The sequence below is a fragment of the Channa argus genome, chromosome 2, assembly GCF_033026475.1.
Source record: "Channa argus isolate prfri chromosome 2, Channa argus male v1.0, whole genome shotgun sequence".
In the NCBI taxonomy this organism is placed as follows: domain Eukaryota; kingdom Metazoa; phylum Chordata; class Actinopteri; order Anabantiformes; family Channidae; genus Channa; species Channa argus.
Window position 1 is genome coordinate 6,718,853 of NC_090198.1, and position 23,415 is coordinate 6,742,267.

At 38.4% G+C, this 23,415-nt stretch overlaps 2 protein-coding genes across 4 annotated transcripts in view; both read left to right on the top strand.

Moving 5' to 3' along the window:
• Positions 1 to 8,487, top strand: part of rhpn2 (rhophilin, Rho GTPase binding protein 2) — a 29,270-nt gene extending 20,783 nt beyond the window's left edge. The window contains exons 8-15 of one of the 2 annotated variants that reach the window (XM_067495026.1): positions 152 to 339; positions 551 to 707; positions 2,468 to 2,587; positions 2,770 to 2,955; positions 3,407 to 3,453; positions 5,125 to 5,271; positions 6,303 to 6,458; positions 7,506 to 8,487. In XM_067495026.1, the coding sequence (XP_067351127.1) occupies positions 152 to 339; positions 551 to 707; positions 2,468 to 2,587; positions 2,770 to 2,955; positions 3,407 to 3,453; positions 5,125 to 5,271; positions 6,303 to 6,458; positions 7,506 to 7,769 (1,265 nt within the window). In that variant the 3' untranslated portion in view covers positions 7,770 to 8,487. Of the gene's footprint in view, positions 1 to 151; positions 340 to 550; positions 708 to 2,467; positions 2,588 to 2,769; positions 2,956 to 3,406; positions 3,484 to 5,124; positions 5,272 to 6,302; positions 6,459 to 7,505 lie in introns of both variants that reach the window. The other variant, XM_067495025.1, reaches the window with a different exon arrangement.
• Positions 8,488 to 11,352: 2,865 nt separating this feature from the next.
• cep89 (centrosomal protein 89) overlaps positions 11,353 to 23,415 on the top strand; it is a 47,911-nt gene continuing 35,848 nt past the window's right edge. For both annotated transcript variants that reach the window (XM_067495030.1, XM_067495031.1), the window contains exons 1-14: positions 11,353 to 11,616; positions 12,094 to 12,200; positions 13,019 to 13,165; positions 13,944 to 14,142; positions 15,664 to 15,715; positions 16,990 to 17,097; positions 17,783 to 18,022; positions 18,189 to 18,331; positions 19,470 to 19,520; positions 19,787 to 19,870; positions 20,533 to 20,636; positions 21,173 to 21,288; positions 21,494 to 21,674; positions 22,234 to 22,401. In XM_067495030.1, coding sequence (XP_067351131.1) covers positions 11,575 to 11,616; positions 12,094 to 12,200; positions 13,019 to 13,165; positions 13,944 to 14,142; positions 15,664 to 15,715; positions 16,990 to 17,097; positions 17,783 to 18,022; positions 18,189 to 18,331; positions 19,470 to 19,520; positions 19,787 to 19,870; positions 20,533 to 20,636; positions 21,173 to 21,288; positions 21,494 to 21,674; positions 22,234 to 22,401 — 1,742 coding nt within the window. In that variant the 5' untranslated portion in view covers positions 11,353 to 11,574. The remainder of the gene's footprint in view (positions 11,617 to 12,093; positions 12,201 to 13,018; positions 13,166 to 13,943; positions 14,143 to 15,663; positions 15,716 to 16,989; positions 17,098 to 17,782; positions 18,023 to 18,188; positions 18,332 to 19,469; positions 19,521 to 19,786; positions 19,871 to 20,532; positions 20,637 to 21,172; positions 21,289 to 21,493; positions 21,675 to 22,233; positions 22,402 to 23,415) is intronic.

Below are 23,415 nucleotides of genomic sequence, written 5' to 3' on the forward strand. Positions count from 1 at the left end.
GTGTGTTTGAAGGTAACGGGGTGAAAAATGTGAACATTCACTATTGCACAAACCCATTGACTCTCAGTTTAAAACCAAACCTAAAACTGTTTTTCTATTGTTAAATTGCAGTTGTTTTAAGGCGAACTGACCTTTCTCGCTGTCCCTCTAGGTATCTTGAACCACCTTAAGGAAACATTCACCCACACTCCCAGCTACGACATGAGTCCAGCCATGCTTAGTATGTTGATTCGGTTGATGCTCGCTCAAGCTCAGGAGTGTCTGTTTGAGAAGGCTGCACTGCCTGGAATTCGAAACCAGTTCAACTCCCTAATGAAAATGGCCCAGGAGGCTTCAAAGGTAAACAGGCGCACACACACAACCTTTAACATCATTTACTGAACAGGCAGTGTTTTTCTTTAGCTACGCACTCTGTGGGATTTATTGAACTTAAAGTGCATATAAAAGGTATAATATCACTACTGTCAGATTTATCCCTTCTATCAGTGATTGTATCCAGATTAGTGCTTTTAAGGTCCTCTCAGTAACTCTATCTTTCTTTTCCTGCCAGGTCTCGGAAATCTACTACCAAGTCCACCAGTCCATGGTCCAGATGCCAATCAAGGACAATGTGCCATTGTTATGGTCCACTGTTTCACAAGTCAAAACCAACCACTACCGCTCCATGGCACACTACTTTGTAGCCTCAGCACTGCTCGACCACCAATGTAAGGAAAACATCTTGTACATCAGTTACAAATGTTCACACAGATTCTCAGATGAAAGATGACTGACAAAGGTCGAACACAAGTTGGATTTTGGAATTGCACAAAGAAAAAAGATAAACCAAAGTAAATGAAATGAGCTTGATGATTGTAAACTTTTGGTTTTTGGCTTGAGCAGTTAGTAGTGAAAGGTAATGCCACAATGCAACTATTATCTGCTGGTGTTTCTAGAGTGAAGCCACACATTACTAACAAACTGTTGGAGCTGAGCAGTGCATTGTACCTTGCATAAATTGGGCACTGGACACTAATGAGACTAGTGCCCTACATACCAAAGAGATACAGGTTTGGGTTTTTTATGCACATATAACAGAAAGTTGCTTTATAATCAGCACAAATCAAATGTTATCTTTCTTCTCCTTTAACAAAAACACTTTACTACAACAGTTAATTTAGATTAACAAGCGGAATTTATGTCACCACAGTCCATTTACTCTAGTCAACCTCTACCCCTATTATTTTTATACACCTCCTGGAAGCATTCATGAGCACTATGTGTTCCGTGACATTAGCCTGCCTGGATTAAGGTCTAACAATATGAGTTAATACATTTAAGGTGCCTTATTTCTGAAAACCCTGGAAAACCTGGTCCTGTACTGCTGTACAAGCATGAGGTACTGTACTGGTCATGTCAGATGGCTGGACTGCACCACAGCCAGCCACAAAGCTATTACATAAGGGCTATTTAGGGTCTCACACACATATACTGTGGTAAAAAGATGTTGTGTTTCCAGGAACTCTGGTGAGCTGCAACATGGACAAAGTTACACAGCAGGATAATTCGGGGGAAAAGGAGGCCGTGAGAGTTAGTGAAATTTAGTGGAAGCACCTCGTACTGCTGTAGGATGACCTTTGTATGTCCTACTAATGCTTTATACATTACTGATTGAGAGGGGAAAGTAAAGATGTGAGCTAACAAAAACCATTCAGTGACTGGTGGTAGTGCTCTTGCTAATTTTCATTTTTAGAAAACTGTATTGTTCGTCATGGCTCGTCATAATTAAATGTTTTCATAGAATTCACAACTCCTATTTAGTCAGAAGAATAGATTAATTTGCATTATTCAAAAATTTCTTCTCAAATGCATCAACTGTGTTCTGTTTTGTTTTTTCTCATTGCACATTTGCAATTCAAGTTTCTGAAAGATTCAACTTAAAACCAAGTAAATCAAATTAGAGCAGGTTATTAGGCTGTGCAGTAGTCATAGATTTACCCGGGGCTGTGAATAGGACAGGACTGAATAGAGGAACAACAGAGCAAAGCAGCTTTGAGTTGGTCAGCTCATTAGCAGATTCCTGTGTGAATGAAGAGAATAGAGCAATTACCACAGGCCTGCAGAGGAAAGACTCAACAGAACAGAAGGAAGACTGCTGTAGTAAACAGATTAACCACAAACACTACGAAATAAACACTTTCATTGCCCCCTTGAAGCTGACTGGTCTGACAGAGGTGCAAAGATATTTGCTATGCTACTGAAATGCTGTAAATCTAGCTAGAGCCAGTGCGGCCAATTTCGCAATGTGGGCATAAGTGTACGGTATATGGAAATGCACTGCTTACTAACCAATCTATATACAGTCTCCTTGCATATCTTGCTGTGTGTCGTGTAGTATATAACTGATGAACCTGGGTTGAAGATTTTTTTTTTTATCTTAAAAACATATTTCACAGCTATTAATTATTTGTGTTCTTTGTGTGTCCAGTGGGCCCCAGTGATGACGAAGACCAGCAGGAGAAGACCTTGTCTCAGGTCTATGATTCCCTTCCAGAGGGACGCTCTCCTCTGGACATTCTTAGAAAGAAAGATGAACGCCAACGCATTGGTAAGACTGAGCCCATAGGATTAGTGTTGCAGAAAGCAAAAGATGACAATGGAACACAATAGTGTGTCAATGGGCCAGTTTTCCCTCCTCCTTTTTCTTTCTTTTCTTTCTTTCTCTGATTTCTTCTCTTGTAATCTCCGCCTTATTCTAATAGTTTGATATTTTTTTCTTCCTCTCGCCAGGTAAAGCGCACATTCGGCGGGCCATCCTAGGTCACGAGGAGGCTCTGAGGATTTATAGTTTGTGCCAGAAGATAGATCTGCTTCAAGACATTTTAAAAGCCAGTCATCACCGCTCACTCAGCAAGTACACTGAAAATGAGAGTGAGGAAGAATTCACCGACTACACCGAGGCCCCTGACATCATCTGTAAGTGTTTTCAAGTGAAGAAAACATCACAACCAATGAAAATATCCAGTGTAAATACACACGAGAAGCTAAAACAGGATCGGAGCAGCTGTAAAGTTGATTTGGGTCTCTATTGGGCAACAGTGAGGTGGCAGCTACTCTTTCTGTGGTTGACATAGAAACTGACCGGTCACCGTAGTGTCACCACAACAAACACTTCACAAATGATACTGAAGTCAAGCAGCAGCAGTTTATTGACTAGTGAGGTTTGTCTCTTAGCAAACACTGTTTTGTTGTGTACCACACCTGCTGCAATTAGATAAGACACGGGACCATTTTTTTCCACAGATGATGTAATGCCTCTCTGTCTGCCTCTCTACAGGTGACAGTTGAAATGTAGCTTGATCAGTAAAGGCTGTAAAATGACAACTTTGCACCCCAATATCCCCCCTCCCCTTCCTTTTTTCTACAGCAAAAACAGAGCACAAAGCAGAGATGGAGGTTCCTGCAACCTTAAAGGTGAAAGTCAACGACTTTTTCCAGAGGCTGGTATGTGGGCTACTAATATTACACAATCAATCAACAGTCAGTCATGATTTTTTTTTGTACTGTACACACTGGTTGGTTTATTCAGGAAGTGACATGAAATAGCTCTGAATTTCTGAAAGCTTCCTGTGTTTTTAACATCCAGGGTGTAAGTTTTTGTTATTTCTGAATAAAACCAACCAAGGATGAGTTTCCTGGAAGCTTTGGTAGTTTGATCCACAAGCCCAATCAAAGTGTCCAAAGCCTCCTGGACTTTCATCCAAAACCTCACATGCAAACAAACTAACCATGGATGCTAACAAGGGGCAGATGACAGGAGTGGACCTTTACCATTCATTGCTGCTGTCATGGGGAAAAAAACTCTACTAAAGTCTATATTAGTTATTTGAATTTACTTGAAGATTTCAATTTGAGAAGGATGTTTCTTTCAAAATTTTGACTCAAATACGAGATATTTTCCCCAGTAGCAACGCATTAATTCCTCATGTTCTTCTTAGTTCAAGGTTGAAGTTGAATCACTTCTGGCATGACTTATGCTGAAATGTATAAGATACTGTTAATGTTTAGTACCCATTATATGGGTAGGGGGTCTGACTTATGCCACTGGAACTATAATCTTCTGTCCCAGCATGGGACATGTAGAGACATTTATTTGTGTTGATGTCATGTCTTTCATCTAGCTTAGTTTGCATTTCACGATGACCAAACAAGCAGTCAGAGGATGTACATAGACAGCAGGTGGGAGGAATCTCTTATGAAGTATCTTATCTTGTTCCTGTTGTACAATGCCACCTAGCACGTCATTAATGACCTCAGAAACAAGAGTGTAATCCCCTGAGAAGGAAATAAGGGACCGACAAGTTAAATCTAGCACTCAGTGTAATTGCTGTGGTCATAATTAAAGGTACAGGAGCAACGGACATCGTCTTAGTGTTAAATAGGATTGAGTATTGGGAATTACTGTTGATTTTGTTTTATTAAGTTTATTAATGCATGATAACATTTGGCTTCAGCAGGCTAAATGTAAAATTGTTGTATAAGCCACTCAATGTAAGGTTGTAGTTTGTATTATAAATTTAAAAAAAAAGACTGATTTTAGAATTGGTATTTTAGTTTATCAATTATTTTAGCATTCAAAATGTAAACAAGATACTTGTTTGTGTTAGTTACTTGAGTTTTTGGCTTACAGCTGCTATTGTCATCTAACATTCAAGTCAACATGAGTAATGCAGTATGTTATTTGTCATGAGCTGTTTTGTCTGCAGGGTACACTAAGACCTGCTTTTTTAAAAGTGTCACTTGTGAATGCAAATTTAAAAAAACATGTACACATCTTTCAGAAATCTAGGTATATTTACTGTAGTACAAGGATGTGCACTTAACCAGGCGGCCTGGTGGTTCAATTGGTAGAGCAAAGGGTTGGGGATGCAGAAGGCCGTGGGTTCAAATCCCATATATGTATATGTAGACCTAACCAGCATGAAAGCCAAAAAAAAAATAAAAAAAAATTGAATTATTATGCTGGATTTCATTTCACCATTCTTGTCACCAAATTCTTTGAACCCTAACAGGATGTTATTACTCTTGAGCCTAGAAAACCTGTAGCTATATTAACCACAGCATCCCCACATTGTCTTTACTCAGGGCCCTCTGTCAGTCTTCTCCGCCAAGCAGCGGTGGACAGCTCCACGGACAATACGACTTTGCCCAGTAGACCGAGACCTAGGTTTTACTCTGAAAGGAGAATCACCAGTCCAAGTGGTTTCATTGGACCCCCTCTGCCCAGCTGCTGTGAGTTAACCTATGATTTTGTACACTACCTGGCATATAAATCTGCTTGCTAGAAATGGACATTAGTATTTTAGTAACATTAGTAACATTAGCAAAGGTCCTATAACACAGATTGTACTTAACTGAAGTCAAACCATATTAAATGTGCCCTTTTCTTCTTATTGGCATATGATGGTAAATTATCATCAGCCTTTGGATTTTATTTTATTTTTTATTTCTTTTACCAATGCATACTCAGTGCTTTGCTCAAACTTTAACAATAGCCACGTACAAAGTTTGCTATGTAACAGTAAAAACTATAAGCAAGTTGTTTTGTCCACAGCAGGAGAACAAACAGCTTGGAATTTCGGTCTTGCTTGCATACTGATATTGATACAAGCTCAAATTACACAGTCTTATCTTTTCAGTGAACTGTGTTTAAATAAAGTCATATTTAAAACCGAAACACGAGTCAGGCTCTAAGTCCCAATTCTCTCTTCGCCCTCCTCATCAACTTTGTCTACTAATTTAATTAAGCAGTCCTTTTCAGACCGATAGCTCATTAAGCAGTGCTGACAAAGAACAGACTCTTCTTAGGCCCTGCAGAGACAAAGATTAGTAGTATTACATAAGCTTAGGCCAAATTCTTCATAACGTTTAATTCTGCCTTCAACAGGATTTTTGTTTAAGGGCTGACTGGTTTGCCAAAGCTGTTGATCTTTCTCTGGGGAACATAGACCAAGTTATCAGACAGAAATAGCTGAGGACAATGTAGATGAGATAAATTTCCCACGGCCATGAAATAATGCGCTCTGCTGTATTTTTTTTTTTTTTTGTTGTTTTTTTTAAAGAGAGATTTATTTGAAAGTAAACCTGTGTTTTTTGTCGGATCCCAGCCGCCTCTGGGAGGTAGAAAGTAGGTTAACTTGACCACGTTGCAATTCAAACAACCCTTCCATTGTAAATATTTACTCAGTCTGCAGCAGTATCATCATGACAATACACTAGTCTGTCTCTAAATGCCTGCTCTTTATCATATCTTTTATTTTTAGACTGATGGACTCAAAGAAGGCGACTACATTGTTGCCGTTGGCGACACTGACTGCAAATGGATGGGTGTGAGTGAGGTTATGCGGCAGCTTAAAGATGTACATATGGAAGGAATTGACATCCAGGTGGTCAGCATGATGGACAGCAACCCTTCCATGGTATGCTATGCCCCCTTTCATTCCTTTTGGCTGAGAGTCATGTGCCTTGTTTTTGTGTTCGATGACGACCTTGTACCAGTCAGTGTAGTGAGTAAACAGAGTCAGATTAGGCCTTGAAGCAGAAAAAATCTGTGATTTTCCATGAGAAATGGCTTTAGATATACATACTATATATCGACTGCATAACACAGATTTCTGGTGTGTGACTTAAATTAATTACATTTGATTTAAACAGTTTAACTCATTTGACCATAGAGTAATCTCGCAAATTTACTTTTGTATTGTTTTAAAATGGTAAGTGAGCCTGTAACCTGTAGTATCATGACAACAAGCTAAAATTGATTAGTTGTATGTTCTTTACCACCAGCAAATGAAAATTGATAGATGATATATTTGCATATTTACATTGCATCAGTCCAACGCTCTATGGCAGTTGTTTCTACATTAGTCGATACAGTACCTATATCTCTGAGAATGCTGGAGGCACTTAGGTCAATTGCACTACAATGCTAATGCTGCTTGCAGTAGTTCAGTACAACTCTTTCAGGGATTCAGACAGTGTAATTAACATGTCTTGGTAGCTCTATCTACTTGCTGATCTTTTGCTATTGTATAGGTCAATCTGACTGGATCTGTGGGTATTTTCTGTGTAAATTTTGGGAGATGTAGAAACAAAAGTGGGCTCTTTACAGTGACTTCTAAGTGCAGCTGGTATCAGCGAACAAATTTGAGCTCTCACTCTGCATTGCTGCGTGCTCACTCTGTTGGGCACACTGCAGACATCAGATGTGTTGCAGTGTACCACATTCAGAATTAATAGGAGGTGTACACAAATACCTTTTCCCACGATGATCTCAATACACCACAAGACTGCATTATGTTAGATATATTTTCTGTTATTTCTGTTAAGACTCTGCATGTTTCTCACAATGATGAACTGCTTTACAATTCCGGTTTGATTTTGATGGTTTATTTTAAATATAACGTCTGATTAAACAGTGACTGGCACTTTCCACTAAATGTCCTTCTCCTTTTCTCTCTATCCAGCCTACCAAGAGTGCCACATTCTGCGGGAACCTGCCCAAGACTTACTCCATGATTTGTCTGGCCTATGATAATGATGACAAGAACTCCAAATCCCGCAAAGTAACCAAGAAGTCATCTTTTATCAGCTGGGGTCTAAAGAACAAATTGAAGAGTGCCAGTACCCTCAGCCTTCCAACAACTGACCACTCCAGTGCACTGCCCTGGAGTAAACCCTGTCCTACTTTCCCCAGCTCCAGCACCTACAACGACAGTGCCCTATACTAATCTAGATGCAGGCTTTTTACTGTTTGCAAGCGTCATGCAGTATGCATATTGAGCCTAAAATGGCTACTGTATATAAGTATTATGTTGTACCCATACTGGCACTGCTATGGTACAGTATCAGAGCCAGTTTCCACTGGAATAATGAATAGTAATGTATGTAGCTTTGATGTCATCAGTTATGAGCGGCTGCCTTAACAAATGGCTTTGCCAAATACTGTATATAGATGTCTGTGTTGGTACATGAGCACCTTTCCAGCACAGTTTAGTCTGGCCCCTTTCACACATGCACCAGAATTCGGACATTCTCCTGACTTTGTCGGGGGCATGTTGATGGTGAACGTTTCTATCACTCGACTCCCACAGTGTTGGAGCGATAGAACCTCTTTGTAGATGCAGGGCTCTTATGTGCTGTAAACAAAACACTGTTGTGCCTACTGTGCATGCTTGTCACACACTGAAATCAAACAGAGTTTCTCCCGTGACATTGTCTGGAGTTCATATGTGAAACAGGCTTATCTTGAGTAAACTGGGCTGTACACCAAATGTAATGGGAAATCATTCTGTACTATGCCAGTGTGTGTACAGCACAGTACAATTGCAATATGGGAAAAAACTACCAGTTGTGATTCCAGGCTACACACACACACACACACACACACACACACACACACACACACACACACACACACACACACACACACACACACACACACACACACACAGCATTGAAAAAGGCTTCTAAGTTAAACTGTCATTATGTTTTCTTGAAGAAACTCTCCAGACAAATTGTAGGATAAAAACAGAGTCATACAAACACACACACATACACACCCAGCAATGGTTTCTACTTGATTGCAAGGGGGTGATGTTATTGTGGCTGAAGTGATCCTTTGTTAGCTCCTTCAAACATCTTTGTGTACTGATGTAGCTGTGCAATGGGCAGTTACCTTCTCTTTGTATCCTCAATACATGTCTTTTTCATACTATATATTCAAAGGATTCAGTCATTGTCACATTGTTCGTTTCAAGCAGTGGATACTGATCTGCTTAAGGGTTTGGAATGCGTAGATTCTTTTTAAACAGACACATAGATGAAGCTATGTTACACTATGCTAAACAGTGATTAATGGAAAACAAATTGGGTTGTGCAGTTTTGTTTTTTTTTTTTTTCAGTCTAGGCAGAGTTGATGAATGCAATGTTCCAAAAGCTGCTAGAAAAAAATCATATCTATAACATGGTTTTTGTATTACCACTTTCTATTTATTTACGGGGGCCTGGTGGCTCAGTGATAGAGCATTGGGTTGGTATGCAGAAGGCCGTGGGCTCGAATCAAATCCCACCCGGTGTGGCCACCCAGGCGCCGGTCCCAGGCCCAGACAGAATGGGAGGGCTATGGCAGGAAGGGCATCCGGCATAAAAAACTCATGCCAAATCAACGTGTGAAACACATGCCGCTGTGGTGACCCCGGAAGGGACAAGCCACAAGCCGTTGATCTTTGATCCCTTTTGTATTTGTAAAACAGTCTTATTATTTTTTTCTGTTGAGTGCCAACCCTGGGTTACAGTTCAGTTTAAATGGAAATATTGATATTTTAGGTTGACTTAATTTACCAGTTGTGCTACAGACCAAAATGCCTTTATGTTTTTGATATGGCAGGATGTAACATTTACCATCCTGACTCATCTTACCCACTTCAGACCTTCTTTTATCAGTGCTGCTGCTGTCTGGTAGTTCTCCATTTGTAAGAAGAGCATTAGCTGTGCATCTGTATTAATGTGAATCTTAATGTTGTAAAGCTTATTGTGTTTTCAGAAGGGAATAATGATTACATACCTGCATTGTACTTAGACAGTCACCCAACAGTTACTTTTTGTCTCTGTCTTAATCCTAGTCACATCCCACTTTTACTGACACTTTGTAGTGTTGGACTATCTCTTTATCTACAAAGTAGATTATTATACACATTTGATAATCAAATTATTTATGTAATAAAAAAAAATACACAAAAATAAATATATTTACCTGTTTGTGAATGGCCAAGTTATGAGTTTTTGCACGTTGTTTTTTTGTTTGTTTTTTTTTTTTTTTGAAGGAATGTATTTTAGTAGCTGTGCTTAACCCTTGGGTGAACTTATTTACTGGTACAGTTTGTCTATGTAAAGATATTTTAAAATGAAAACCTTTAAACGGTTACACTGACAAGATGTAAAAGTGTGTACTGTCTCTGTTTACCTTATACAATGTTTCAAGTGCCATTTATGAAACAATAATGAAAAATCACAATGTAACAATGTATAGTAATTGTTCATATTAATAAGTGCTAACACAGACATACCCACACAGGTATGATGTAGACTTCACACATCTTTCCATGCATTTCAGAGTGCATAGTAATCGTAAATGCGCTGGTGTATGTGTAGAGGGGTGGACCTGTTCTAGCTGTTTCAGGTTGCCTTCGCTTCTTTCTATGTATGTTATGCTACATAGCAACTGTTCTGTGAATGTTGGCAAATGTTTGTGTAATGTCAATTAAAAAAGGGGACAAAACAAATCATCTCGATTTTGTGTATGTGCGTGTGATGCAGTTGGTGAAACTGCCTAGTGTGAGGGGAATGACTGGAATGAAGTTTGACCACAACCTTCAGGGAGTCTGGCCTAAACTCACATGACATCCTAATCCATCATCATAGAAACACAAGTGCAACACCATGTGATTAAGTTTTACCCCTAGCACTAGGTGTTGTACACTGCTTTGAAGTTGGTATGGGTGGAAGGAAGTGACACAGAGATGCAGAGTTCTGTGCTTGAACCTGCGGGCTGGTGCGGGTCTTTCTTGTTTAAATGTTCCATGTTTACCTGCATCCGGTGTGGATTTCTTTCCTCAAGCCAAAGTCATGCAGGTCATTTTTGACCAGGCATGAATGTGAGGGTAATGTGTTGTCTGTATGTCAGCAAAGTGATTGAACATGGTTCTTGATTCTTGCAAAGTTTAGTAGTGAAAGAACTGATTCATCTACCTTTGTACTTCATATGGGAAACAAATAGCCCATATCCCTCAATAGTTTTCATCAAACCCATGAGGCATTAAATCTATCGATTTACATTATTGATTCATGCTTTCCTTGATAAACCTCACATTGAAATTTTAAGATGATGTAGAGCTGTTTTGACTGAAATTAGCCTACTTTTCTTTACACCTGAAGAGAATATTATAGGAAATCATGTTCATCCTTTTAAAACCCAAATTCTATTAAAAAAGCTTAAAAGGTGGCCTTTATATAATAATTTTAATTTGGATGAATCATTGATACCCTATATGAAACTTACTGCAAGAGAGAGAAAGAAAGATACACTTACATATTGCTTAAAAAAAAAATAAAATAAAATAAAAAGGATACCATTTTGTGTACAACCTTGGGTACTGAGACGTGAGGTGACTGTTGGAGCAAACTATTAACTGTAACGACACTGCCCCCTGTTGGCAGGGACACTGGTTGATAAGGGCGTCGTTGCTAGGGGAATTATAGCTGTCACTGATTGGGCTGTCGTCTCAGTTTGAGCCAATCAGGGCTACACTTGTAGCTCGGTTCCTTCTCGTGGAGAAGCGTCTAGATACAAGATTCTCGCTCTGATTTTTTTTGGGTTTTTTTTGTTTTAGGCTACAAGATGGCAATTAGCATGAGAGTGGGATGTAAACTTTTCTAATGCTATGACCGAGTCAAGCCTTTTGCCGAAACTGGAACAATAACGTTAAATGTGCTAACTACGTTAGGTGAAGCAAGCGTCAAAACCAGTTTTTCACTATGTTAAAATTCAGCTTCAGGAGGGAGAAAGACAAGGAATTTGTAAGTTTCGCCAAAAGGACCTTTTGCTTTTTCTAGAAAGCTAAATGTCCAATTAGTTGTTCATTAGCTAACAGTAATCTAGTTAGCATTCATTGCCTCGACAGAACCCACGCAAACGGTAACTTTTTTGGCAAAATTACGACAACGTCAGGCCGGTAACTTATTGTCCAGGGTTTATTTGCTGTTTTTGTTTCAAAAAGTCAGTTAAAGCATCTGTATCTGTGGACAATATCCATCTAGCAGCAGAAAAAGTCCAACGTTGTTCTGTTGTACAGAGTACTTCAGTGCTTGTTATCTCGTTGATCAAATGGTCATGTAAATTAATATTATCCTTTATACTTTTCTCTTACCTATTTATGTATTTGGCCTCAGTCTCTGTGTTTACAGTTTTATGTACTAACTTAAACCACCTGTCGTGAGAGAAACACTGAGTGTGCTACCATGTTCTACGTGTCTGTTTCTGTGTGTGTTGTGTAGAAACATATAGCTCATGGTTTGATCCCGGCTGCCTCCATTGCTCCTAAGCCTGCTGTGCCTCGTACCCCACCGCCCCGCAGCCCAAACCCCTCACCCGAGAGACCCAGGTAGCTAGGACTTCCCATCATCTTTCATCTCCAGCATCCTATCTTTGTGTTGTGTTCTTTGACAGCTGGTCCTGTCAAACCATACTTTTCTAACATTTGTACTGGCTTGTTAGTTTCAGTGGAAATTATGTTTAGTATTCATCACCATTTGTTACAAGTTCCTGTAGAGTTTGTGCAAAAGGAATTCAGAAGAAAGACGGTTTCAGTAGGGTGACCTATCAGGCAAGTTAGTAACCTGAGTAGCTAGATTTTACCAGAATATTTATCTATTGACACAAGCTGATGCCTCTGCATTTACCAAACACTACCCTCTATTTATGACCAGAATATGTGGGACTTTATTTTGACCTTTTAATTTGACAATTTGACAATTACTCATTCGTGAAATGTGGTCGAAATTTTGAATTGTCATAAGAGCTTTCAGTTTCACTGTCATTCCAATGCACGTGCCTCTAGCTTTTATTGAATTCCTCTTTCTTAAACCTAATAATTGCTCCTTTACCACAAACTTCATTGATAGAGTAGGGTTTAATGTTTTTCTGTATCTGGTTTGTAGTGTTGTTACATTTTAAAATCCAAATGGGAAGTTGTAGAAAGAATTGTGTATATATTCACCGTGGGATAAATCACATTATCCCATAGTAAATGTAAAACCCTGCTATCGAACTCTTTTAGGGAAACTAAGGCAGATGGCCCCTTTTCTAACTATGTCATAATAGTGTCAGCATTAGAAACAATAAACAATTGCATGAAATTATGATGTGATGAATAGCATAAAGTGTCTGTCACTCCACCAATTAAATGCATTGCAATTACAGGTCAGCCTTAGCTGCAGCCGTCTTGTCTTCTTCGCTCACTGGACAGACATGGGCCATCCCTCGTACCCGACCAAGGTCTTTTTCTGAGAGTATCCAGACAGAATCCTTCATATCTGAGCCAAACATCAGTACAGCACTTTACAACAGGTAAATGCTCCCTCGAAAATACACCAGCATTTTCCCAGGCTTTGTGATAATGATTGTAATCAGCGGGGCTTAAACCTGATCTGAGCCTGTATTTTTCAGACATGTCGGAGCTGAAAATGGATCCCTAATGGGCCAAAATTATGATGCGTGATTTGTCTGTTTTTATTTAATTAATATTTTAAGCTAAGCTATTAATCTTTAAATTAGGAATTAGAAAATGTTTCTTCTAACCTGAGTATATCCATCTCAATACACCACCTTGCCTTATAGTGGGTCTTAAAATCTTTTTTAAATAAAAAAGGCCTAGCCCTGCCGCTTCACAGCTAGAAGGTTGCGGGTTTGCGGCCTGGCCGGGCGTGGCCTTTCTGTGTAGAGTATGCATGTTCTCTCCATGCTTGCATTGGTTTCCTCCCATAGTCCAAAAACATGCAAGTTAGGTTAACAGGTGAATCTAAAATTGTAGGTGCGATGGGTTGTCTGTCTGTGTATGTCTCTCTGTGTTGGCAATGGGATAGAGTGGCGACCTGTCCAGGATGTACCCGGTCTCTCGCCCGATGAGAGCTGGGATAGGCTCCAGCCCCCCTCGGCGACAGATAATGGATGAATGGATGGAGATTTTTTTTTACCTTTACTTTACCTGAACACTTTTGAAATGCCACATATGACATAGGCTTACTGTAGGCATAAATGATAAAATGTATCCTTGAAGCTTCTTTAGTCATGGCTTACTAGGACCTTTTCCTCCATTCTTTGAAAATCTAATTCTTTTCTTGCTCAGAGATAGATGGTCAGAAGTTTTGGCTAGCCGGCCCCGTCTATCGTCCCCTGATCACTCAGACGAGGAATGGGAAGACCAGGAAGAAGAGAATGAAGTACAAAATGAAGATGACAGGGACGAGCATGTCTACCAAACTCTGGACCGTGGAGATAAATGTTCAGTCGAAGCACCTGTCTATGCTCTGCCACTAAATTTGAAGGTAAAGTCCCAGTGAAAGAGCTTAACGTTATGTGGTAATGTTATTGGTTTTAACTGCAGTTGCAAAAACAGTGTAATCGAAAGAAAAGTAGAAACATTCATCCCACCATAAATAAGTATTGTCAAAAGGGTTTTTAGAGAATAGCGAATGACTTTAAAACAGGTGTATGATAAGGGAAGAAAAAAAATTTCTTTAAAATATATAACACTTAACATGTGGGTGTTGTGATGCCAATCAGATCCACTGTGAGGCACAGTTGTACACAAAATAAAGGTAAGGCGTCTGCTGAGTCTTGTACCAAACGGAAGTGATACATTAAGGTTTTTGTAACAATTTAACTTGCAGTATTAAATATTCTTTCATTATTCCTTAATTATAAATTGTATCATTGTACCTATTGTTATTCTTTGTTTTCATCAATATCGGTGGTTTATATTAATAGTGTCTGTCTATCTGCCTGTTGATCAGTCTCTTCATCTATCGATCAATCTATCCATAATACGCAATTTCACATTCACTGACACAACCTGGTTACTTTCAACTAGTCACTACAGATAGAGTAAGCAGGTTTATTCTTAAAACATGATGTCCGTAGCATCCGGATCGACCTCCCCACCCTCTTTTATATCTTAGAAGTTCTCTCAAATCCTACCTAAAAGTTGCACTTAGCAGCTTTTAGAAAAGCTCCTAAGTTGAAAGTCCTATTTTAAACCTTTTACTGCCTAGTGAGAAATTTCATATTCAATTGTTTCTATAAGAAACATAATATTACAGAACAGTATACAGACCCCTTGCCTGGATTCTTTATTTAGGGTGAGGCTGTGTGTGGATGTGGAAAAAAGCCAATATGCTGTTCACACATATTTAATATATAGTACCACATTGTGGAGCAAGTTTTCTTGAAGAACATACCTGTATTTGCTGCATCCACCCTTCCATCAGTTTTGACTAATCCCACTGATCCTGTTGCTGAGAGGCGCCAGCCATAGCATGATGCTGACACCATCATGCTTCACATAGGAATGGTATTTGCCAGATGATGAACAGTGCTAGACATAGTGCTTGGAGTTCTGCACACGTTTATGTTTGGCTCATGCTTCTTCCAGGTTTTCCCCTTCTCTGCAGAGAACTTCTGAAGTTCTGTTAAAGAGCTACTTTTGTTGCTATGGGTATAGTTTATAGATTAATGGTAAAAATAGCATTTTCCTTGCAGTGAAATAAACAGGTTGTAGTTGCCATTGTGCATTCTTCTAAATTCATTTTAGTCCTTTTTTTTTGCTCTTATATTTCAACAGTGACTTTTCTCTACATGGAACTAACCACTGTGACTCCATCACATTAGTCTAATGCCTTTAAAGTCTAATCTTTGATTTTATTGCTCACATTTTAACAATGGTCATAAACACAGTGGTCTCTGAAACAGTTTTTCAAAATATGGAATCAGACAGGTCATTCGAAATCTATTTGGAAAGACTTACCATGTGATTGCCTGTCTGTGTGTTTTATGTGTCTGTCTTTCAGACCAGAACGCCACCACCGACTCATATGTCTGACACAGTAGTGCCTTCTGCAGGTACTAACTTCATTCTTATAGAAGCTGGGTGAACTGTTACTGGCACACATCTCCAGTTTATGAACACAGTTGTAGCTGACTCATAAGTATATGTAAACAGAGGTAAAATGACAACTATAAATAGGGCAAAATTCTGAGCATATTGTAATTTATCAACCTCTAGTTAACCTGCCTACAGATGTTATGTATGTAAGTGGATTTATTCAAGCTGCTCTACTAGTACTTTACTGGAGTATTTCCATTTTATGTTATTTTTGCTGTTACTACACTACAATTCAAAGGGAAATGTTATGCTTTTATGCACTGCATTTATTGTTTATTTTGGTTTAGTTACTAGTTAATCTTAGCAGATTTAGATGCTTATTAAAATTATTTTAAATAAATGCTGATGTATTATTATGGATTAACACCTGTCAGCACATAAACTGATCAGCTCAACCTTTAAAAACTGTTGTTTTTGTTTCATGAGTCTGTCGGCGTTATTGTTGACAATTTCACAAACAAACCTGCGCTAGGTTTTGAAACTAGGTTTTACTAATTCTATAAAATCAGACCTATTTATAAAACATTAAGTGGAGTCCTTCTATTTTTCTACTTTTGTAGTAGTTAGTAGGCTATGATGAGCAGCTAGAATGCAATCTAAACCTTAAACCATCAAAATGCAAATTCTGTACAGTATAAGAAGATTGTATAAGAAGATGTTCAGAAAAACAAAGGTTTTCCCGAACGTGGACATAGCAATGCCTCAATAAAAGCCATATGATGGACACACTTTTATATTTGGACCACAAGCAACACATAAATTGATTCTAGTTTTGTGTGTACAAAGAAAAATTACAGAATCTGACCAGCTCAGCTACACCACATATGCCTCCTCTGCCTTCAGCCAAGAAAGAAGATACAGCACTTAGTCAACCACCACTAGTTTCATAACAGCCATAATAGCCTTAATCTTGCATCATTAGAGTAAAATGGAAAGCCTCATTACAGTTGTTATTATGCTGGCCTCAGGCTTTTGGAAGTGCTAAATTTAGATGTTTTACATGTCCCTAAAATGTTCCTAACTTAATCACTAAAGTGTGTGTGCTATATAGACTGTGTCATAAGGTAACAAGATATGCTATGTACAAGCTATGCTCAGTCCCTTTCCCTGAAAGTCCCTTTCACATAACAGTATTCTGCTCATGGTAGAATTAGATTTTTAATTAAGCGCCCAGAACCCAGGGCTTCTGCTGCAATTTTATTCATTTAATAATAGCATAATGTTGTTCCAGATTTCACTGAGGAAACCATTGTTCAGTTTCCTGAAGCTAGCTGCGATTTCTCCAAGAAGAAATCCTCTGTGAGGATGAGCTCTGGCAGTCAGAAGGAAGACTTGCAATGTAGGTTCAATGGCTGTTGTCTTCTAATTCTTCTTGTAAGACTTATGTTTTCTCTTTTTGTTGGATCCTTGATTAATTATAACAGAATTTGTGTAGCCACACTTTATATTCAGCGTAAAAAGAGTCAAGTCATTAGCTTCTCATTTTCTTCAGGCTGTTCTACACAAACTGATGAAGACATAGCTCTTAGCAATGCTACTAAAAATACAATATGTTGTTAATAAACTAAATATAATACAAATCTGAACAGTATACACACAATGTGTAATCATGAAGTCTGTAAATACACAGGATTAGCCAGTTCATATTATTTATTCCATTCTTACTTCCACAATCTTCTTTTGATCGTCATGTTCTTTCCAGACATTCTGTGTTTTCTGTCTTACTGTGCCTGTGTAAAGTGTCCTCTACACTGCCACACCATACATCTTATTCCAACCAATGACACCTAATACAGTTGTCGGTTTTACTCACTTAACCTCGAACAGGGTTGTGCTTTATTGACAGCGAACTAAACCCACTATTGATGGAGTTGTCATTAGCGATACTTGCTAACATTTTACCATTAGTGATGCTCTAGCTGTATTATAATTTACACATTGCATTTACAAAACCATAGCTTGTTTATTCTACTTAGGATATGTATGTGTGCTGCCATTAAAAGTTTAAACCTTTCCTATTTCAGCCATGTTGACCACTGACTACCCCAACAATTCCAGCCAAACCAAAAACCTTAAACATCCCACTGGGCTGTCTTCAGAGCTCAGTAAGACCTACAGTGAGCTGCAGAGAGAGGAAGTACACACACTGCCAGAGAAAAACACATGGATGGCACATGAACAAAACATTCTAGAGGAGAGACTGCAGCGCCTGGAACAGGAGATCAGTCGCAGCCAAACCTCCTCAAAACTGAGGTTATCCGCAGGTAAGTGCACGCACCTCTGGAGATGTGCTGAAGGACAGAAAAAAGAAAATGAAGAGAGGAAGAGAGAGAATGGATAGAATAAAAGATTGTGTAATAAGGACCACTATGCCCTTTAAACCTTTTGAATTTTTAAACATATTTATAACCTGAAGTACTGTGTTTGCAGGAAGCCAAGCTGAACTACAAAATTTGAGACAACATGCTCAGGAGCTGGTGGATGAAAATGATGCCCTCAGATTGACAGTTCACCGTCTGAATGTGGAGCTGAGCCGCTACCAAACTCTTTTTAGACCCTTGTCTAAACAGGAGGTATGACAAGCAATGAGATAATGCTTCTTGGGTAAATCTGATTTGACTATTACTATTTAGTAATTCATTGAAATTGACAATTCATGAACGAGGCCTCCTGTAGGCTGAACTTAGCCCACATGAAGTAGTTATGTCTTGATCAAAAGTGGTTTGATCGAATGCATATGGCCTGCTTTAAACAGCTTGGCTGTAGATGAATCCTTGGTTTGGAGAATTGCATCACAAACCAGCCAGCTTGTGTGACTCCTGAACTGAACTTTAAATATCTTATCTTTTAGTGCACTCCTTTTACTACAGCTCCCCTTAGTCTAATTTTATACATTTTTGTACAAAATCTTTTGCCAGTGCATCACTTTTATTTTCACAGCATTAATATTGGAAAAACATGTCTTTGTACCAAAGTTATTACAACAGAAATCCAGCTTTGATCCAGAACCCTGCTGAGTGAAAGAAGGATTTTTTTTCCTGTTATTTCGTCTGATTTGTTTCACTAAAGGAGTTTCTTGTTCCTGTCTGTGGCTTTCTGTCCATTCCCAGTCTTGGAGTGTTTTACGCGGCAGAAAAAAAGCCAACCTGGTTTTAATCATCGCTACTTCATGCTGTGACTTCACAACAGGAGATCTTTTGCTATCATCACTACCAGTTTTCTTCCCTTGCAGCTGCATGTCTCAGCTAGCCCCGGTTATTGACAAGGGCTAGCTGGAGAAACCAGAAGATGAAGGATAAACACAAGGGAGTAGTTTTACAGTAGAACAGTGCAGTAATAAAAGATCTTATAAGCCTGAATGGGTTAAAGTAGCTTAGTTAAAATTTATAAAAATATAGTAATTTCCTTTTGATTCCTGATATGTTTTGTTGTTTGAAAACTGTCATGTTCTTAACTGTAGAAAATTTTGAAATGGCTGCCTGAATAAATTTCTTCAGGACCTATTTGGAACAAAATGGAAAATATTGTTCTCTTCAGTGACCTAATTCACTAGAGATTTGGTTTTCTAGTATATCATTTACAACTATCAACTGATTTTTATATGCTGTATGTATATGTATTTAGTCTCTGCGTTGGACAATACACTTTCCAATACTGCTGCCATATTAGCTTTGGCAACATATTTAATGGTTTTTACTGTGTCTCATTTAGAGCTCCAAAATCAGTGGCTTGCCAAAGACAGGGTCTCCTCCTCCCTGGCTGGTCAGTATCCATATATAGTAGTTGTACATTACTTTTATATTTCAGGACAGTAAGCTAACATTTTGGCTGGTTAATAGTCCTGTGAATGTTAAGTGCCTGGTAACTGGTTGGTCAGCAGATGAATGCAGTTGCTATTTTGCTAGTCTAACTCTACCTCATGAAAATGATTGGGAAGGTGTTGAATATAACTATTCCATATATGGGAATAGATTTGTGGCTCCAATTTTGTAACTCATTTGTCCATTTCTATTTGTTCTTTTGTGTAGCTTGACATAAAGTATTTATCACCTCTGCTGCTGGCCTATGAAGACAGAATGAATGAGAAGGATGCACTGCTGCAAACCACAGAGGTGACATTCACTCATCTGCCCTCTCATCTTTTATGACAACGTCCACTGGCCTATTTTTAGGACAGAATATTACTGATGCAATAACTACTACATTACTGTACTGCATGTTTTATAAATATGTTATTATAAATGTTGACAGCTTTACTTAACTGTCACGGTAGAAATGCGTTGCTGCACACCTAATATGGAGCAGGTGCATTGGAGGAAAACACCACCTGATCCAAAAAATTAAATAAATTTCAGCACACTGTCTTATCATTGATACCTGATGAATCTGCTGCAGTTTTTTTTTTTTTTTTTTTGTCAACTGTCAAAAAAGAAATAGCTGAAAATATTAGTTGACAAATAAATTGGAGCTCTTTCAAGAAAATGTCTCTTTTTTCCTTTTCCCTTTTTTTGCTGTATCAGTCTTGCCAGGAGCCAGTAATGAAACTCTGCTCAGCAGCATTGAGGGGGGGAGTGGGAGTTGAACAGAGGTGCATGTAGTTTTAGTCTCAGTTAACAAGGCAATCCTTAATCCTTGGTAGAGTGGGTGGTATGAGAATATACAAGATGGCTTATATGTTTATGTTTTTATTTCTCCAATGTAAACCAACAGTTTGAACTTCTAATGCATGTCCTTGGAAAATAAGAGGTTCTGTCTGTTTCTGTCTGTGTCACAGGAGCAGGTGAAGAGGTTGCGTATTCATGTGGAGGAGGTGATCAAAGAAAATGAGAGACTCCATAATGAAATTGCCAAAATTGGAGGTGTCAACCAAAAAGACTGGTGAGACAAAAGAGTGTTTCTGCATGTGTGTGCGTGCATTTGTGTTACTTGATGCATATGAATTCTTTGTTACTGTTTACAATGCAACTTGTGTGTCTTTGGGTCTGTTACTGACTTTTAAGGCTGATATTATATGAAATAATTAAGTAAGAGACATTTCTTTCTTACATTTTTACATCCCCTCCAATACTACTCTTTTCCTCCATAATCTCTCAAGCTTGTTATGGTGCAGACACTTACAAACTTAGCTTACCATTTGCTTGGTGTCATTATACTGCCTTCCCTTAACTAAGAGGTCATTGATTGGACTCCTGTACACTACAGAATACCAAACAAGTCACAAGGGTTAAGTAAGCATTATAACAAATATTATGCTAATATTTTAACAACTGTGCCAATAAAAATTATTATAATGGATAAATTGTTATGTTTTTGCCAAATAATTGGTAACTGCTCTATTCATATTGTTACCATAGCAGCTTTGTTCTTTGATCTCTTAATTTAGTAGTCACAATCAATCTCTCTTCTCTCTGTAGTCATCAGCTACAACAACAGGCCTTTCTGGTGTTGCAGGAGAACCAGGTCCTGATTGATCAACTTGAGAGTCAGCAAATTAAGGTCAAGGCCAACCACAGCAGGCACTATTCTGAAGGTATAAGATACTTGGAATGATATATTGAAAATTTTAAATAAATTTGTTTTAGGTGGAAGCCTGGATAAGGCTAGAAAAAAAAGAAATGTCTGTTTTTTTTACCATGTCTTTTACTGTTTCCCTGCATCCTTTTCTTTGTTATGCACTGCTCTCATTTAGAAAGTTTATTAAAATATACCCTCTCCTCTCTTCCCTCTTTTTGTAGTATCCAAGGTAACTAAGCAGCTGATGTTGTTGGAGGTGGAAAAGCAGAGCTTGCAGGAGGACCTGGAAGAAAGCAGGAGGGAGGTGCAGAAAAATATGAGGGAGGTTCAAGTTCTGCAAGGCCGCCTGAAGGATGCTATCACCTGGGACGAACATTGCAGCATTGCTGGAAAACTCAGAAAGTAGTGCACGATTCCTTTTTTTATATTCCTTTCTCTAAAATATTAATTTATTTAGCATGAACACCTGTTTTACTCCTTAACTAGGGCACTCTTCTGTTTTTTTTGTTTGTTTTTGAGAACAAGAATGACTAAACACCCACATAGAAGAGTTTATTTTACTGAAGAACATTTACACATAGTTTGTGTAAAAGTCTTCACTACATATTTTCATCCAAAAATGCCAGATTAATTCAGTTTACAAGTGATTAATACCAGATAAAACAACAGTTCCACCTGAAGATTCACTGTTTTATTTGCGGAGATAAACGCTGGCATGTTTCACATAAAAAGATTTAGCATAGCAGATTTAAAGCTGTAATTAATTTTGTTATCTTTAAGAGAGAAAAGCAAACCAGTAGAATTTAAGAGTAAATTTCCTCAAATTAAACAAAAATAAAGTCAGGAGCATAATTACAACTTAGTAAGTTTATTGTAAAAGTGGCTACATTTTGTCGAAAAATGTTCACCAGGTACCACACAATGTGTTATAATGTGTGTAAAATTTACTCTCGGCTCTCAGGCAACTGGAGCAGCAGGAGAGCCGGAATAAAAGTGAGGTGGACGAGCTCCTTCGTAGAGTGTCCACCCTGGAAGAGCAGAATAGAAGCCTCGGTTTGGACAAAGCCAACCTTACTGCTGATGTAAAGACATTGGAAGCTGAGATTAAGCTCACCAGACAAGCCAAAAGGTACTAATTATCCAGTATTGTGATATTGTCTTACACATAAAGCATCTTAAACATGTATTTGAGACTGTTTATCAATTAAGTGATCACAACATCAAATAAATTATACTTGAACTTACGCCCTAACAGGATTTATAAAAAGGTTTTTACCACAGTGAGAGCAAAAAAAGGTACAGCCCAGAGCCCCATTTTTTTGTACGCAAGTAATGCTAAATATTCTAATCCTAATCAGGTAATCAGGTGATGTGATCACTCTATGGGTGGTCAAGTTGTACTGAAGCGTATTATACTAACTGTTGTTTCTTATAGTTTGGCCTCCTCATGAATTTTAAATAAGGTGGGCAAACCAATAGAAGCTTTTATTTATACAGTAAATGTACTCCAGTATGACTCCACCACCCACTATGACAAACGCATAATGGAATTATCATCTTTCAGGCAGTTTTAACCCAAAAACTGAGCAATTATAGCTTCGTAAAAATAGGATTCATTGCAGAGCTGCTATACAGATTGCATTACATGTACAGGTGTACCTAATGAAGTGGCCAGTGAGTGTATATCAACACTTGAAACCATGATCAATGATTTTCCAGTTGGCTATTTACTCATGACAAATGAGACCGAGGGAGAGAGATAGTGAGGAAGAGCTTAGCAAGTCGAAGTAGAGTGACAACCTGGGAACTTGTGAAAGTGCATGCACAGACATATTCCTCTTTATGATTGATAATAGTAGCTGTTTTGTGGTTAACAGTTTTAAGATTTGCCAAGAATGTGATCAGATTGATGCTCGTCAGTGCCTCTGTTTGAGCAGGTTACTCGCATAAGAATGAGGCGTCAATTGTTGGGTGGAGTTTCTGGTCCGACGTTAAATTTCTTTTTGAATGGTTTTCTTGTTTACACCGACCTACCTAAATCTGAGGTTTGACATTGCAGACATATTGCTGAGGAATTTCAGGATTATGTCAAATCTATATCTGCCTAACATGTTAATCCACATACAAAGAATGGGGCGCAGGT